This window comes from Balaenoptera musculus, chromosome 14, assembly GCF_009873245.2.
Source record: "Balaenoptera musculus isolate JJ_BM4_2016_0621 chromosome 14, mBalMus1.pri.v3, whole genome shotgun sequence".
Lineage (NCBI taxonomy): Eukaryota > Metazoa > Chordata > Mammalia > Artiodactyla > Balaenopteridae > Balaenoptera > Balaenoptera musculus.
Window position 1 is genome coordinate 82,952,961 of NC_045798.1, and position 19,607 is coordinate 82,972,567.

General features: G+C 41.1%; 1 protein-coding gene across 3 annotated transcripts in view; it reads right to left on the reverse strand.

Annotated features, from left to right (window-relative positions):
* RTTN (rotatin) overlaps positions 1-19,607 on the reverse strand; it is a 136,128-nt gene that overhangs the window by 8,723 nt on the left and 107,798 nt on the right. For all 3 annotated transcript variants that reach the window (XM_036823798.1, XM_036823799.1, XM_036823797.1), the window contains exons 41-46: positions 12,126-12,231; positions 11,277-11,374; positions 9,407-9,484; positions 5,634-5,760; positions 3,368-3,570; positions 43-310 (exon numbers count right to left, since the gene is read on the reverse strand). In XM_036823798.1, the coding sequence (XP_036679693.1) occupies positions 43-310; positions 3,368-3,570; positions 5,634-5,760; positions 9,407-9,484; positions 11,277-11,374; positions 12,126-12,231 (880 nt within the window). The remainder of the gene's footprint in view (positions 1-42; positions 311-3,367; positions 3,571-5,633; positions 5,761-9,406; positions 9,485-11,276; positions 11,375-12,125; positions 12,232-19,607) is intronic.

Sequence of the window (19,607 nt, forward strand, 5' to 3'; positions counted from 1 at the left end):
ACGTATAAATGGATGCGTGTGGTGTACAGGCAGAATACTCACCATTAGCCAGGATCTTGGGCTTACTGGCAGGGCTGAAGCAAATGTTATGAAAAATAAGAAGAGGTAGACAAGGGCTGCTCTTCTGCTTGAACTTGCTCATCTCTGCAAGTAAGTCTAAACAGCCGTCGAGCCTCAGGATCACTTGCTGCCCATCTTCTCCAGACGACATATTCAGGAGGAACTTCAACCAAAGAGTGGTCAGGTTACTGAGATGTTTATTTCCTCCTTTTGGCAGTGTCAGAGACAGAAAGTTCTGTAAGAAGTTACTCTGTGGATAAATAGAGAGAATATTATTTTCCTCTTGAGTCTCTTCATTATTTTCCTAGTCCCTCAGAGATCAAGTACTAGCATTCTGCTCCTCTCTTCCCCAACTTTAATTTCTCCTTCCTCCCAATACCTTCCAAACACTCCATCTATACTGCTTCCAGGTGTAAGTGAAAAGGTTAAGGAGAACAAAATAGTACTCAAATTGTAATTCTTACTAATCCTTTCCTGATGATGGATAAAGTAACTAGTCAACTCTTAGTTATTTAGGATTGATCATTCAGTTTGGGGATTATTTCAGGCTTCTTGAGTTTTCTCTTTCTGTCTACCTTCTGGCAATTTTGCTACTCATTTAAAGCTATCCTATAGGAAAGAAAAAGAAACAAAACCTCAGTCAGTCTTGGACACCAGTTAACAACTCTGGTAGTACCAAGGACAAGTGTTTTTTAAAAACAATCTGTGGGTACATCTTATATTCACTTTACCCCAGCTGCTCATCATTACAGATGATTTCTCGTGGCTACATGTCATTCTTGCAAACTTATAGATGAGAAAGCTCCATTACTTAACTGTAAGAGTCATTTCAACCTCCAAATAAAACCCCTTCCATAAAACCACACCAAACCCCGAACTATGTGAAAGACAATAACTTATTGCCTAGAATAATCTGTATGCACACAAGGAAAGAAAGCATAAAAGTATTAGATCAAGAAGAAGCCCAGGACAGCATGGGAACCATAGGCATTTGGATCAGGGTGCAGAAATACAATCGCTTAACTTTCACAACTCTCCAGAATAGCTCATCTTTCTTCCTGTTTAACAATTTATTCTGGCTTATTTCTTGGGTTCCCCTACACCTAAATCAAAATTTTGGTTTGAATCTATAAAATAAGTTTGGCACTTTTATGTAAAAGGACTGAGTACAAGAACGAAACGAGCTACAGAAACATTAGCAACACCGCCCAAGCAACAAGTAAACTGCAGAACTGCATCCCACTCTGCCCTGCCTTTGCCGTCACTCACATCTCTTCCCACCTCTCAGCCCAAATTACTGCTTCTTAAATTCATCCCTTGTCTTTCCCATTCAGCTAGATTCTGCCATGATCTTGGAGATCTGGAGTTGACAACAGTGATAAAATATATGATAGTACTTTAAATTGTAACTATGCTCTGGGCAGTCCTTCTTTTTGCTGGGCCTGAAGACGTTTTTAGACGATTTCCTGCATTGGGTAGAATGCAAAGAAATATGCCATGGTAGAGAGAAAACAGATGATTTTAGAATGTTAGTTGTACAACAGCATTAGCTACATTTTCTAATAACTAGAGATGAGTTACGGGAGGTGTAGCTGAAAGCGTCCAGGGCTCGTCGTAACAATGAGCAGAGGAAGGCTTGGAGGATTCCTAATTAGAGCAGAGGAAAAATAACCTGACCGATCTGCACCTGAAATGGAAATCTGATGAAATGGAGTCCGATCACACTTATATCAAAATACGCTAAAGGGGACTTCCCTGGTATCACAGTGGATAGGACTGCGCGTTCCCCATGCAGGGGGCCCGGGTTTGATCCCTGGTCAGGGAACTAGACCCCGCATGCATGCCGCGACTAAGGAGCCCGCCTGCCGCCACTAAGAGCCGGCGCAACCAAATAAATAAATTTTTTTTTTTTTTTAAAAAAAGGAGAAAAGCAAAATATGCTTAAGTACCTTACCAAATCATAGATTGGGGGTTGAAATATCTTAGAGATCATTTTGTTTAACCTAAAATTTTTTTGAATGAAGAAACTGAAGCTTAAAAAGAATAAGCATCAGCTCAGTCACACATCAGATCCAAGATTAGCATCTATATTCCACTTGGGAATTCCTACTTTGCTTCCTACCAGCGTGCTCTCCATAAGGAAGTGGCAGAAAGCACTGCCCCTCCCCCAACAAAATCCAGTTCCGGATGACTTCACACACACACACACACACACACACACACACACACACACACACACACACACACACACACAGCAAATATCCAGCCATGTGCTGGCAAATAAACAGCTGAGGTGAGAGTAGTAGGTCCCTGATGTGCATGGCGTGAATATTCCCACCATGGCTGATTTCAAGATACCACCAAGATGTCAGCTGGCTTGCAAAATTCCTGAAAATTAACAAAAACACTCATGAACCAGCGTGAGTTAGCTCCAACATACCACTGAGAAGACCTTTGTTTAGTAAGACTGCTATTTATTTAGAGATTGCACTCAAAGTGTGTTTTTTTTTGGAGGGGGTGGTGGCTGGGGAGATGATACAATAGAGGAAAAGGAGACTCAGTTCCTATGAATGTGGTCAACTCTTGCAATTTACCTTGGCCTTCATGTAAATGAAAGGGAAGCATTCAAATTACTATGTACTAGTAAGTAACAGATAACCTGACCATATTCAAATTTTAAGGGATCTTCCAAATTAGGGATCCTGTTTATATGCACCTAAATACAGCCTAAGGGAACACGTGTACTGGGTTTGCTTAAGCCAACCGTCCCTCTTAAAGCGCCCAAGTTGAAAGCAGCAGTGGGAAGTCACGTTCTGACACAGGAGTCTCAGGGACTGAAAAGTCACCTGTGTGCCATAAAGAAGTTAGGTCTAACTTGGGGAGGGGCCGTGATTTCACAAACCGTTTGACAATGCAAATTGAACTAGAACTGTTACTGCTCAATTTGGTCTGTTTAAAGACCAATATATCGCTTTTATGATCTCAAATAAATGTAACACAGCTGTCTTTCTAAAACCGTCATCTCTGAGAGAGAGAAAATACAGTCCAAAAGCTAAGAAGACAAACTAAAAGGGAATGGTATGATCATATTCTAGTTTCTGTCACTTTTCATGTATCACCTATCAACAGGCTTTAAACAAAGTGAACCTCCTGATCTTTTTACAATCCTTTAAAATAAAATGCCTTAAAATCATAATAATTAATCCTAGAAACTGAGTTCTAGACCTTTTTCACACATGTCCTCGGTTGAAAGGATTATTTTACTGAGTCTCTTTTTTGTGATAGGAAGGAGAGTTTAAGTACTTACTTTTTGAATTACCCCTTTACAGTCATGAGACAAGGCCAGGTTTGAAAGAAACATGAAAACCATCTGCTGGACTGCAGTGTTCTCGAGAGGCACCTGGGAAGCCATCTTCAGGATACACAGCATCAGGGAGCTGCCAGGGGCCCCTCGATGTGCAGCTTGAACAGGATACTGTCCGTAACTTGACCAACAGAGAGAACTGCAACCTTCAAAAACAACAGTCTATCACAACGTCGTCTCAGCGTCACGCTTTAGTTCAACAACCTGAGTGGTAAAGCATGTCTGTCTATCAAAGCACTTGGCCATTAGCCTGTGAACTGCAATAGCACTGAAGGCCGGTGTTGATATGTCTGCATCTGATCTAACGGACTGAGGGCCTTAATGACCTCAATAAAGCATTTAAAAACACTGTAGTCTAACGCCTCCATTTTACAGAAGAAAAAAATGAGGAACACGATAATCCTGGGGTGGGAGGACAGGACAAATGCCACCAGCTATATACGCTAAACGACGTCTCAGGGCTCAGAGGTGTCAGTGACTTGCTCAAGGTCACACAGCTCACAAGCAGCGAGCGCCAGCAGTAGCATCAACTGGTTTTCCAGAGTCCAGTGTTTACTCAGTAAATTAAACAACCATATGGGATTTATCGAAGGAGAAAAATAATCATAAAAGAATTAGAAATGCATTTTATTGTATTGTAACGTAAGCCTAAGGTGTCATTAGCTTGTGAAAGTCCATGCAAGGAGGCCAGCTTAAGTACAACTAGATCTGAATCAAATACATTCTGTAAAATAAACTCATAAAAGGTAGGTAAACACAAATAAATAGAGTGATCTTTCCTGTATTCACACTACATAGCAGTATCCAAATACCAAGGTTTCCATTCATTACACAAAACTATCACTAAATGATCCAGGTTTGCTTGGAAACAAACAAGACAGGAAAATAAAAAGCTTCTTCCTCAATTAGAACCACATTCTAATATTTGCATCAACTGTAAGTATGTAAGCAACATAGATTATGGTTTCAAAGATTTATCGTAAAGTATTGGGTTGGCCAAAAGTTTGTTCGGGTTTTTCTGTAGCATCTTATGGAACAATCCCAAACTTTTTGGCCAACCCAATACATGTTTCTTTTGCTCAGTATTTTGCAACGGATACTTTTCTTCCCCTAAGCACACCTCCCTAAACCCTAAATTAAGGAGTGAAGGGTGGGGTAAAGAAGGGTGATGTGCAGAGGCCACACTTCAGAGACGGCCGTGCCCCGCCGGTCACGCTGCGAGAGGCCGTGAGCCGGGGTGGGCGGCAGTGAGAGCAGGAGTGAGGAGGGAAAGTCAACAGCAGCGGCCTGAAAACAAGGACGCCGCCGCCCTGCAGTGCTCTCCATACACCACAGAGCCTGAGGCTCCGCTCCCGCCAGCTCACACGGCCAGAGGCACGCGGAGTGGGCGACAGGACGGGCGGCTCCAGGGTGGAGGGAGGAAAAAGCCACCCCCCAGCACACAGCGGTGCCAAGACGGCTGTGAATGTTCTCAGTTCCGCTCCTTTCTCTGTCTGTCTTCTGATACCCGGAGAATCCAACTGCTACGCTGCTGACTGTTGCTAGAAGAAGCACGCAAACCTTCAACTTGCTGACTAAACCTTAAATCTGTGACCCTAAGTTTACATGGGAAACTCACACTGCCCACAGTGCCCCCCACTTCCTTCCCCTCAAACAGCTACCTCACACCTTCTCCTCTCTTCCCAAGTCACCTCCCCGCTTGCTCTGCTCTCTCTTAGTTGTTGGCCTCTAACAATGCAGGGCCCCGGGAGGCTCTCAATAAAAAGTCTGTCAAGTGCAGGAATGAAAGAGGCACCCCAACGATACCAACTGTTGCCAAGCCAACCGAACCCAGAACTACCTTTCATCACGCCAGCCTCCTGCTCTGGAATCTCTTAAAGTTTTAACCTTAACCTGTTTTTAAGGTCTTCCATCATAATTTTCACTCTCAATTTTCCTCTTAAATTCAACGTTCTGCTGCCATATAATTGCGACAGTTTCTCCCTCTCTATTCCCTGAGCTGTCTAATGACTCTTCTGTCTCATCAAACATATACTAACGTAACTGCTCGTTCTTATGATACCTATGAGAAAGCATACCTGTAACCAACATACCCTCAAATAAGTGGAAGAAACACTTCAAAATGTATATTCATTTTTCCACTTTAACAACATTACATAAGATTAGTATTGTAGTATATTTTTGAAAGGCGGCATTGGGTTCCATTTACCATTTGGAAAATTTGCAGTATAGACACAAAGCAGCTGCAGGGCAGTTTGCATCAGTGAATCATCCATCAAAAGCCAAGGCCAGAGAGCGTGCAAGACAGGGACGAGATGAGCTTCCAGGGCTGACTCCTGCAGCAGGAAGGAAACAAGGGCAGCATTAGTCTGAATAATGAAAATATAAATTAAAATCAAAGCCAGAAAACTTGTCACCAACATGAGACAAAAACTGAATTGATTTTTATTCTGATTAGAGAAAGGAATCCTATGGACAGATTCAGCACCTTGCAACCCGGACTGCCCTGACCACAAGCCTGACCAGTCTCAGGAAGTCCCTGCAACACTGGGGTGACCAGAATACGCAGCTTAGGTCAGAAATGTAGAAAAACAGCTTCTGAACCTGTAAATTAAGCAAGACAGTGATATCTTGCAACATTAAATAAACTCTTATAAATGCTATGATATGGTTAAGAAAAGGGATTTTCTCGTTAAGGAAACATTCTGATCAATTCTGAGTTCTCCCCTCCCCCCCTCTCCCTGGGTGTATGTATATGTATCTGTATCTAATATGTGTGGTTAGACAGATAGATCAGAGGTAGACTACTGTTTTTAAATAAGCTGAATATGATAAACTTCAGTCAAAATATTATGCTAAATCAATCATTCTTAAGTAACTCAGTTTTTATTACGAAGATCAGTTACCGCTGGGACAATATTATGGATAAAATATAACTATTGGCAGTAAATGCAACAATTTTTTTAATGAACAGAATTACTAGGCAATTTGTAGACCCATGTGCACACGTGTGGGCCTTCATATAATGCCCTACACAATTTTATGGAGTATCAGTACTCCGTAAAGAGAGTAGGCAGGTTATTCCCAATGCTACTCCCCACTCTCCACAGGCTTGGAGCACAGCCCTACGACTGCCGCAGACGACCCTGCTTACTGTTTCACAGAGAAGACAGAAACGATGAGGTATGAGCTCCTTCTCTACTCCGCCGTTCCATCCACACGGTCTATCTGTGTATCCCTGCATTCATCCTTCCTGCCTGGCAGTGAGGAATAGGTGCTCCTCTTTCGGCAGAGACTGATCTGTCCATCTGTGTTCTGGAACACAGCCCCGTGTGCCTCCTCAGGGATCTCTACCCATCTATTAGTTCTTCCCTTCCTGTCTCTTTAATAACTAGGCCCCGATTTGCTCATTTCTGTTTATATTTAAGCACTTTACATGTTAGGAGTAAACATACAGACTAGCTTCCTTTGATGCTGTATGTCCTAAATTATAAATGCTGCTTTTCAGAACCAAGCTTCTAGGAAGAGTACTCTTACTGCTGTCATTTTCCAGCTATTATTTAATCTTCAGCTTACTTCAATTTCTTTTCTGAACTGATGAGGCTGGTAAAATCGCTCCTACCTTTATAGCTGTCAAACCCTCAGGCGCTGTGGCAACTATTAAGGGCTCTTTCTTCTTCATTTCCATGCAGTCCCTCTATCCTAGAACCCCTCCAAACTCTCTCCAGCATTCCCTTCTCAGCTGTTTTCTGTCTCCTCTTAAATGGTTACATTTTCTGAGGATATGACCTAGGCTTTCACTATATGCTCTCTTGGGAAATTTCAACGATAGTCACGGCTACAAACACCTCTATGCACTGTTAACTCCTAAGATCCCCAGTCTGCGCTGCCCCTCAGAGTCCCAGAGCCAGGTAATCCACTGACCACCAGCCACCTTCCACCCTGATAGCCCGAAGACACTTTACACTACGACGTGCGAACCCAACGTGGGGACCCCTCACGGCTACACGCCGCTCTGTTGGGCACGCCTGCGGTACACCTGAGCCTGGAGGCCGTTCTACACCCCTCTTCTCTCTCCTCCGTCCCTCGCGTTTGCCCCCCCCCCCTTCCCCGCTCTCCCTGCCCGGCTAAGGTCTCGTCACCTCTTACTGCACCAGCACACTCACCCCTCTAACCTTGCCCGCCCTTCAGTCCCTCCACCTCACAGCCCCGGTGACCTTTCCGGTACAGAGACTCCTCCGTGTCATACGTATAGACAGCGGGGTGGGGCGGGCGTGGGCGACTTGGTGAATCACCACAAGAGTGACCAACAGTTAGTGATGGGAGTGTGTCACACACCTCAGGTAAGTTGGAACAGGAAAAGAAATTAAGAATCTTTGCCCCCTAGAACTATGTTTATTCTCAAGAGTAATCTAAATATTCTTCTTTGGATTCCTTATTAAACAACTCGGAAATGCAGAAACACGTGACTTACGGAGAGATTACACTTTCATAGTTGGCTAATGTGTTACAAATGTGAACACTACACTTGCAACCAGTACCCAGGCGAGCATCTCGGAAGTCCACAGGCAGATCCTACTTGGAAAGTGTGCTGGCGTGTTGCCTGAGTGAGGTGTCACGGACGCACACCAACTGCACCCAGTCACAAGGACCCTAACAAGCTTAGTAAATGACACCTCTATTTGGAGTAAAAAGTTTGTGCCATTGGGAATCTTAATGGAATCTATCAATGCTTAATTCCCATCAAATTGCTTTGAAATGTAAACGTTAGTCATGTGTCTTGAACAGATTATTTTACACAGTTTAAGGGATATGTGTTCAAGATGTTCATTTCCTAGATATAGTATATATTTTCCAGTTTCATCACAACTAAAAACAAAAAAAGTAAGAAATTTTTTTAAAAAAGAAAACTTCTGTAATTTATCTTCATCTTAGTCATTTTCCATAGTAATTCTGTGTGGAAGCTAGTTCTTCAAAAGTGTCGTATCACTATGACCAAGCAAATCAAAGTGTTCCAGACACTATATCCTGTATAACAGCACCAACGGCTGTGTTAAATGACAGCGTCAATGCTCACAGACAGAGCAAAACAACAGAGGGGCTGCGGCAGAGCTGGGAGTGAAGAACCTCCTGCACGTCAACAGGCCCACACGCGGCAACAGCAGTAAGCGATTTCTCCTCTGAAGCAGGAGACACCCTCATCTTCTTTCCTATGGATGCAGACACCTCTACTTATCCCCTTGGACAGCTGTCTAACAACCACCTTTGAAAAAATTCTGCCTTAAGATACATACATAGCCATGGGGCTTCCCTGGTGGTGCAGTGGTTAAGAACCCGTCTGCCAATGCAGGGGACATGGGTTCGAGCCCTGGTCTGGGAAGATTACCACATGCCGCGGAGCAACTAAGCCCGTGTGCCACAACTACTGAGCCCACGCACCGCAACTACTGAGCCCACGTGCCACAACTACTGAAGCCCGCAAGCCTAGAGCCCGTGCTCTGCAACAAAGAGAAGCCACCGCAATGAGAAGCCCACGCATTGCAACGAAGAGTAGCCCCCACTCGCCACAACTAGAGAAAAGCCTGCGTGCAGCAACGAAGACCCAACGCAGCCAAATATTAATTAATTAATTAATTAAAAAAAAAAAAAAAGACATACACAGCCATTCATTCCATCTTAGTTAAAAAAAAAAAACAACCGAAATGGCTACCGGTAGAAAAAAAGAGGCTCAAGTTTGCTTTAGCTGCCTGAAGTTAAAGTTTCAGTGATAAAACGCCGACATAAGAAATGTCATCAGGGTTGAGGAATTATGATAAGATTAGGTGCATCCATTTCTGAGAATGAACACTGAGCTTACAAACCAATCAACCGTGCATCAAAAAAAAAATTCAAAGAGTTTTCCATTTTCCCTAATTATCTCATATAAAATTTAAACTGTTTAATAACAGCACTATCAAAATTTTGGAAAGAAGCTCTACTTACTTTACATTCTTCATTTTGATAAAGACAATTTCTTAGAAGCTGCATGGCAATGCTTAACTCTTTAATAAAACCATCCTCCTGTTTAAACAAAAAGCAGTTGAAAAATGTGAACAACAATAGCATATTCCACTTTTTACATACAGTAATTCCTTCTCCCCTGGGTCACATTACAATGCAGCTATGCTCTCACTGTGCCTGACCACCATAGCTTTGAGGGAACTGACAGGCTAATGATCTCTGAAAGATGACCATATCTCGAGAAGCGCATCCACCAAGAAAAAGCTATTTCTGTTCTATCAAGCACGGAGGAACTGAGATATATAAGTTCCATGTTTCATCTCGATAAAGTGAAGCAGGTACTGACTGGTTTTCAGTCATATCAGGTGTTGGCTGACACTCTCAATGATGAAGTAAAGGGCCTCTGCATGAGAGGAAAAAGGAAAAGAGGCAAGAAAAGAAACTGACAAACATATAAGCCCCTGGACCAATGAAATTATCAAATATGGCTTTTTCTTGGTTTCTTATCAAATGCAGTAGAAACTAGTTATTACATAGACTGCTGCAATAATGGTCTTAGATCTATATATATATATTATATGTATATATAATAGATATACTTATAAACATATACACATATTCACTTTCTCAGTAAGCCTGTGTGGCAGATCTTTTTAACCATAGTTATTAGTATTAACCATTGCTATTATATAAAAACTGTGTTATTTCCAACAGTTCAGATATGGAAGCAACCTAAGTGACCACTGACAGATGAATGGATTAAAAACATGTGGTGTATATATCCAATGGAATATTACTCAGCCACACACACACACACACACACACACACACACACACACACAAAATCCTGCCATTTGCAGTAACACAGATGGACCCTGAGGGCACTATGCTAAGTTAAAGAAGTCAGACAGAGAAAGACAAATGTTGCATGATTACACCCACATGTGGAATATAAAAAACAAACAAACAAACAAAAAACCCCAAAACAAATGAACAAACCAAACAAAATAAACACAAACAAACACGGAGATACAGAGACCAGAGCAGTGGTTACCAGAAAGGGAAGGGATGAGGGGGAGGGCAAAAAGGGTAAAGGGAGTCAACTCTACAGTGACAGATGGAAACTAAACTTTTGGTGATGAGTGTGGTGTAGCGTATACAGAAATAGAAATATAATGTTGTACACATGAAACATATAATGTTATAAACCAATGTAATCTCAATACAAAATATAATTTTTTTAAAAACCTGTGTTATTTCAAGTTTACCATGAAAATGCAGTTTGAACATGAGTCCAGCAGACTCAACGCTTAAAAGAGACATTCAGACGTCATGGAAGGAAATAAACACGGATTAGGAATACCAGCTCTGCAACCACGCAGATACGGGGCAAACAGCGGCTTTATCCATTATTAGTTATGTGACTGTGGTGTCATGAGTGTGCAGGGGATAATAAATACGAAATGTTTAGAATAGTGCCTACCATGTAGAAAACACTTAGGAAGTTATCTCATTGCTAGTGAACCTATGAGAGAAAGGTTTTCTTTTTGTAGTATAAAAACGTATCACGCACACTCCAAAATGCTTATAACAACAACATATGATATATAAATCTCATTAAAAGATTTTCAAGTGAGAACTAAGAGAGAGAGACACACACACACACACACACAAACCCCAAATGCAAACCTGCTAATGTAGAAATCCCATTCATTTATTTGGCTGTACCTTTCTTCTAAAACAGACACTCATTTCAACCAAACGTTGGTGTCATTTATAAGCACAAGGATACTGGAGAGACGGTCTCTACGTATGGCCCTTCCTGCCTCCCAGAACTTGAGAATTCAGTCACCTTTTTCTTCAGTGCTGCCCTCCCAGGCCTCAGAGATTCCAGGTTCAGCTGTGCGTGAATGTGCTTCATCTGCTCCACGCAACTGTCTATTAGATGGGCTGAAAGGCAAAATCCAAAACAATCAAAAGGATATTCCATTTCCGAAAAAGTTAAAACTACACATAACAAACTCTCAAAAAAATAACATTTTCTATTTCCAACCAACTTCATTTTTGCACTTTCAGTGAGACGTTAATGAATCAGAGGATAAAAACGTAAGAGAACTAAAATGCTAAAGCCCGCTTGTTTTCAACTTAGTATGATACCACCCACGTCTCATTTACGTTGGAGCCGTGCAGAGTTTGTTTCAGTAGCAAAGTCACAACTCAAATTAGTGGGCTTGATGTTGCTGCTTGATGTTCTCTTTCATCTCTAAGACCTGTGCTCCCTGATTCCAGATGAGAAATTATGACACACTAGAGGGGAAATTTCTACGAAAATATAGGATCATCTAATGCAGTTGTTAGTACTATCAAAACTACGTGATTTCTTCACGTGTGCAATATGTGCTTGTAGTTACTATTATGAAATTGAGTGATGTGCTACTTTTAAAAGCTTCTCTAATATTTAGATATAGATTCTCTGGAGTCAGAATCATTACACAAAAAATAATCTACGTGTGTAATCTTTTTATTTTAAAAGTAATGCATGTTTACTATGTTTCTGTACAGGGAAAATAAAACCTGTATTTTTTTACTGACACTAAAGCTCTTTACACTTTTGAGTCCAAAGAAAATTAAAACGAACAGGCAGTAAAATATACGAATTGAAAGCATGCCATAAAAAGAGCTGATGCGTCAGGTGGCTCACCCTTCAGCGCGTGTTTCTGTGCTCTTCTACTGACGGCCAGAAGCGACATCAGCGCATTCACAGCGACTCTTTTCAGGACATCTCTGGAGGATTTTCCTTCATAACACTGCAAAGAACATATATCAAACTGCCTTCGAGAAAAACTTAAGCTGGAGCAAAATGGTTGTGAATAAAAGATGCATTACATTTAAAAGCTATGGTTAGTTTTCAACTATTCCATGAAATTCACTGGAATCTGATGAATTATTAAGATTTGAGAATCCTCTGTGTGGATAAGACTGAATAAGAAATTTATAATATGGAAAAGAACAAAAATCATTCTCAAAGACTCATCATCTAAAGAAAAAAGCTATGTTTAGTACTAACACATAGCAAGTTTATGCACTTAATCAAATTCACCAGGGAATATATGAACACGTGTAATTTATTTAAAAGGGCCCTTGGAAAACTGTGGAATTGGAGAACTGTTATCAAATTCCTCCTGTCTTCTTCTTGAGACACATTCCCCTCCCTCAATTTCTACTCAGTGTACCCCTGTATCTCAGGTGATTTCGTTCTTTCCATCTTTCATTTCTATAGCAACATTAACCTACCATGTGGCATGTTTTTCAAAAAAAATATTACTTAATTTTTTGACTCTCACATAAATGAAAAATCACTTGTAATTTTGAAAATGCTGATATTTTGGTATATTTCCTTTATACATTTGAATTTATGAGTTAAAAATCTTTCATTATAAAAAATTCAAGTATGTGTAGGAGTAGAAAAAACAGGATAACAAACCCTCATACTCTTTTAAAACATTTTTGGCTGAAGTATTTTAAAGTAAACAGTAGATATCATAAAATGGCACACTCCAGTATACATAACCATAAAGCCATTATCATGCCTAAACTACTTATCAATAATTTCTTGGTATCAGTTAATATGCAGTCAAAATTCAGATTTTTCTCTTTTGTCTCAAAAATGTCTTCTCACAGTTGGCTTATTGGAATCGGGACCCAATGGACCCTTCACATCATATCTGTACATTATAGCTCCTGTGATCACCTGCCTCTTCCCCCCTACCCCACGCCACCCACCAGGGTTTTTCACTGTTGTTGTTGAGACGTTGAATAAACCACATCAGTCATCCTACAGAATGGCTCACATTATGGAACAGTCTGTTTGCTTCCTTGTAATGATTTTAATTTGTCTTCTCTCCTCTGTTATTTCCCATTTACTGGGTGTTTTAGCTCTAAAGGGTTGACTAGATTCAGGTGAATTTTTCGTGGTAAGATTCTCATGTGGATATATGAGTACATTTTTATTACAAGTTCAAGGGGTTCATAAGCTCAAGTTGAAGAATCTAGAAGTTCTTCATTTGGTTTATAAATATTAGATATCATTCAAATTCATAACTTTTCCTTCTACCATAAGTTAAAAATGATCCAGCTTTATAGTATTATTAAAATTAAGCTTAAATGACATAATTTTACATAAAATATAGTACAGCATAATTACACAGGTGCAACTCCATTTACAATTCCAGCCCGGCCTACACTTGGCAGCGTGACACGGGAGGAGCCTGCAGAGTAGAGTGGGGGCCTCCCAGCCCTCCCACCAGGGGCAGTGATTCCATCTTAAATATCTCACTTAGGTCGCTGCCTCGAACCAGGCAGGTCCCTGTCTGGCCAATGTTAGGTTGGTATTAAATGGCCAGGCCAGGGATGCTTGATAAAGACCATGCTGAGTGTGACCATGAGAAAGGGGTGAAAAGGCAGTGAAGTGTTACAGGATGATGAATATCTATGGAGTATAATCATTATAGTTAACTATGAGAATCCCAATTTGTCTATCAACAATCTTCACCATTAATAGGAAAACTGCTCTCACAAGCACATCCTTATTGAACCTGCACGTATTAGTGATTTGAGAAAAACAAAACTGAGCTCATTGAAAAACACTACTCATCTACTGTCTGCAGCAATGAGGGAAAAAAGGAGGTAAGAGTTCTAGGGAAAGAGTTGTGCACACAGATGTGTCTTTTATTCTCTCGTGAAATCTCATTAAAATGACAGAAATGGGATTAAACACACACACACACAGACACACACACACATGCACGTGCAAGTTGGGAAACTAGAAAGTCGATGGATGAATGGCCAATGCATTCGCAGGCCTGAGAATCCAGATTCTACGCGACGAGTGGGAAAAACAAGAGTATCACCCCAGTCCATACACTGAATTGACAACGGCTGAGGAAACTTAGTACCATGTACCCCGGGAAGTGAGAGTGAAGGAGGACTGTTTGAAAAATCTCTGAGAAGCAGTTACATGACCAGATTCTTCCCATCAGGCTCTGTGCAGCCAAGCCACTCTTCCTCCCCAATCCTTATAAAAAACTGGAGGTCTAGTCTCTGGAGAGGATGAGTTAGAAGGATTCTAAACTGGCAGAGATTTGGCACCTGTGTAGGCGAGGGTGTTCTACCGAAAACAAGGAAGGATTAAGTGAAACTGTTCCAATGAAATTCTAAGACCCCAGCTCTCTCCAACTTTGCTGCAGAACAGCTGGCACGTGGGTTTTCAACCCCAGGCAGGAGGTCGGAAGCTTCCTCTCTTGGGAGTGTGACAGGCTCACCGAGACTGGGTCACAAAACGACCCAGCCAGATCCCTCCCGCACAGAGCCTGCAGCTCGCCAGCGCTGCTCACATGCTCAGAGCACCCGCCTGCTTTACGCCTCCCGGTTTAAAATATAACAGACAACCAAGATTACCAGACATCTGACAAAAGCTCCCACAGCAGGGGATAGAAAACAAAATAATGGGAGGAAAAAGAAGAAAAGAGAGATTATGCAGGAAGAAGAAAACTTAACAAAAGTTCCCAGCACACAGAGCCTATAAAGTGGAGGGAATGTCAATGAAGTCATTAAAAAACAGGAGTTTACAGATGAAAAGAACCCCCGAGAAAGCCCAGCACAACAGAAAAAAGAGACCCACACCTAGGTACTTCATCAGGAAAATGCAGGATATTAGGGACAAAAAAAAAAATTCTAAAAACTTCCAGGAGAGAGATACCAGGAATCACAATGACTTCAGAATTCTCTACAGTAACATGAAAAGTTAAAGGAAATAGACGAATGCTTTTAAAACTCTGAAGTGAATGATTTCCAGTCCAGAATTCTCACTTGGCCAAACTATAAATTAAATGGAAGCGTGGCTAGATTTCAAAAAAGCCTCCTATGCGCCTTTTCTCTGGAAGCTGCTGGAAAAGAAACTCTACCAAAAGAAGGCATGGGGCACAGGCGGGTCACAGGAGAAGGCAGAGAGGTGAAGGAATTCCCCAGGAAGGAAGTGAATGGAGACCCCAGGATAACACTGGGCGCCAAGCAGGTCAGAAGGAATCGAGAATCATTTCTTCCGGAAGATGAAGCTGATACAAGTTCTGACATTTCTGAATATACTAGGAAGACATTCAATGGCTGGCAAAGAACAAGGAGCTTTCCAGTGATAAGAGAAAACTCATCAAATGAAAAATAATACAATTACCTCTAAGGAAAAAGAAAGCTGTGCAGGAAAAGAAAGGTGAACACTGCAACATGGTTCAATTGTGTATACCGTTTTCACAGTTTAACACTGCACCCTGCCTAATCCTAGTCAATGTGAAGCTATATAATACTGGGGGAATGAGAGGGAAACCCACCGCGGTTGGGTAGGTAGGTGGAACATGGAAAGAGAGTTAAAAGTCTCATTTTCCACACCAGAAAATCAACAGAGTCCAAAACTAAATAATCAAGATAAAGAAATACAAGCATGTTATTTAGAGACATGGAAGGGAAACTATAAAATAATAAGCTAAAGAGGTACAAGGAGTCACCTCTGAGAAGAGGGAAATGAGAGAAGGTGGCAGAAGTTCCCTACTTTGGTTAAAAATACTTACAAAACTGGCACTCTAAGATGTGTAGGTGGTAAAACTGGTATGAAAACCCAAAACTTAAAAAAAAAAAAAAGAAAGAAAGAAAGAAAGAGAGAACTAACCTCTAGTAAATCCACACACTTTTCAACATAGACCGAAGGCCAGAGCACAGGATTTAATTTCGTCTCCCACTTAGCTCTTACTGCAGACAAGGAGTTGTGAGCGTCAGGGCAGGACACCCTGTAAGGGTGAGGAGCCGGGGGCAGGAGGGGAGGCTAAGATTCCACATACAACAGGTGAAGTGACAGACAACTAGCTACTGGATGATGCAGACACGCAAAACAAATCAAGAGGATACAGAGCGAGAAACCATAGGCAGAAAGAAAATAAGAGGACTCAATGTAATTTGTTTAAATGTTATGCAGTTTTTGATATAACTCCTCCTATATACTAGGTGATCTAGACTTTTTGCTTTCTTTCCACAAGGTACTAAAGTAGAGAAAAGCCTTTTTAATTACAGTGAACATTCACTAACACAGCAGAATCTCAAATATATAACAAGTCTTCTCTCCAACAGATTTCCTGTTGAATTTTACCACTCACTAAGCAGTAGTGCAAAACATACCTCCTAAACTGTGACATAAGAGTTTGCTGTTTCCTTGCATTACTATCCTCAGATATCATATCAAATAAAAAGAGTAAAAATAATCCAATATATCAATTACAGACAAGACCTATTATAGAGATAGCTTTACTAATCTTGTTATCTATATGTATCTGCAAATGAAACATACTGAGTATCTCACTAGAGAAGGCAAAATCTCCATTAAGTCAAATGTGTTCAATATTTTATGTTCAAAAGACAGCTAACAGTTTCTGACCTGAAACCACCCTGAAACTGCCTCAAAACAGAATTACAAAAATTATGGAAAAATAAACATACGTGATTTAAGAGATGAGTACCAAATGCAAACTTTCAACGTGTACCATCTGTAGGATACTGCTGTAAAGCAGCCGTTACAAAAGATTCTCTGTCAAGACATTTTAATTGAAGTTACAAACAATATAATAATTTATCAGGAGACGGAGAATTTTAGAGCCAGCAGAAACTGAGCAATAATGTAATACAATCCTACCATTTTGCATCGAAGAACCGAATAAGAAAAGGTTAAGTGATATGCCTAAGGTCACACGTCTAATATTTTTTGAGTAAAGTTTTACAGAAAATTTAAATACACCTTTGAAGGGCAATTTCAGAATACTATTTTTTCTGATAATTTAAAGACTATAGTTTACTTTGCTTTATATAACTCCTGGCACAATTCATGGCCCACATGGATATATATTAAGAAACATATGCGATTTATTATAATGTGTTGCTGCTTAATGCATTCTAACAATATTTTAATTCACATATCATCTTTATGCAGGGCACTGTAAAGAAAACACAGTATCTGCAGTTTAACAAGTTCATTAATAAACGCCCCATCTCATGTCAGGCATACGTTTTTCTCATAAACTGTCACGGGTAAATTCCTTTCTCTCCTTTGTCTTAAATTTCTGTGCCCTTCTAACAAAAGTCACATATTCATATTCTACTGTTTACATGAGCAAGAAGAGTATGATTTATAAGGAAACACGATTTAAGTAACTGGTTAACATATCCATATCCACACAGATCTTGTATCTTTTGCAATGTGGAAGAAATAGGGAGGAAAGTTAGCTAATCATCAGGAAAACCACTGAGATACCCTCTGTTTCCCTGAAGAGGAAAACACGTCGGCAAGCGCAAAGGCCCCTCGCCCAGGAGAAGAGTGTTCTGCCAAAGCCAAAGTTGGGAAACTGGTAATGACTTCTCATCGGGGCTGGGGGAGAACTTCGGTAAAGTGTACATTTTAGTTTCCTGCTTATAACACAGTGGTCCTTCGGTATCCACAGAGGATTGGTTCCAGGATCCCCGTGAACCCCAAAATCTGCGGAGGGTCAAGTCCCTCACATAAAATGGTGAAGTATTTGCATATAACCTAGGCACATCCTCCCATGTACGTTAAGTCATCTCTAGATTACGTCTAATACCTAATACAATGTAAATGCTATGGGAATAGTTGCTGGGCATGCAGCAAATTCAAGTTTTGCTTTTTGGAACTTTCTGAAAATTTTTTAAAAAACATTGTCAATCCGCATTTGGTTGACCCCATGGAGGCAGGACCCGCAGATACGGAGAGCCAACCGTATTCCTTAAAGTGCAAAATCGGACTCAGTTAATCATGGGACTCAGTTAATCAAGCCTATTGTTGTGATGGTGACTGAGACAATTAGAACAGTGTCCAGTTTGGGTTCTAAACTAAGAAAAATCGAGTGGAATGAGTGAGGGAGGAGCTACAGGAAGTGGTGGCTTCCCAAGAATAGGTGTCTTTGAGGAATGCTTTGGGGACCTGTCCCCTAGAGCTCCAGCTCCTCAGGAAGCTGCTGAGACAGAAGAGGGAGTGTCGGGGAGCCCCTACCAGGCTCCTTCCTGTGCCGTGAGGACCACTAGAGTCCGCTGGGCGAGGGGGACAGAAGTCCCCGAGAGCCCGCGAGCCCCTCCGCAGGCAGCTCCGGCGGGGCCGGGGGCCGCCCCTGCCTCTGCCACCTCCGCACCCCAACGCAGTCAGGCTGTCATGCCAAACACACAGGGGGCCGTACCAGGAGGACCTGCGCGGCCACAACCCGCCCGGGCATGGGAGGCACAAAGACCCCAGAACCCTAGGCCCCGGGGACGGCAGCAAGCGGGCAGAACACACGCTGACCGTGAAACGCGGCTGGCTGCCCGGGAAGCGGAAGCAAACCCGTCAATGCGCCCGCCCGCCACTGACCCACCTTGCAGTGAGAAGACGAAAATCATGAAACCACGTGATTATTTTCTTTTAATTTTAACTTTATTGGAGAATAGTTAATTTATTAAATGTGATTATTATTAAAAAGGATTCTTAATACTGAAAAATCTAGTAATATTCCTATTTGTAAAAAGCTGTCCAACTCAGGAAACACTTCCCATTTTTTTTTAACTGTTAATCTATATATAAAATAACAATACTTTAGTGGCTTTAGAAAGTTTTTGATGAAACAAAATTCTTTCTTCATACTTTAGGATTGCAAAAAAAAAGTTTACAAGATAAAATAGGCAGCAGGGTTTGGAAAGGGGGCATCTTCTCAGAAATATGCCAACCACGTCCACCTTCCTCCACGGACATACACCTTAAACATATAGTTCATTTACAGTAGAAGCCAAATGCCATTGAGGTAAAAATATTTTCAAAGATGTAAACGTGTCTTGAAAGTGGCGATAAACTATGAATTATACCTGTATTCCTGAAACGTGATCATTCCGGTCATGATTCGGCAAACTATTTTGATAATCAGCCGGATTTAAATTACTAAGGTTTCATTTTGAATTTTTACATCATGTGTATTAAAGAAACCGGTCAGCATCAGATGAATGAGACTGGAGAGGAGATGGTTAATTTAACTTTATATATTTTTCTATTATTTAAATGGTCATAATGAGCATTAATTGTTTTTTAATTCAAATGATTGAAAAAAATTCT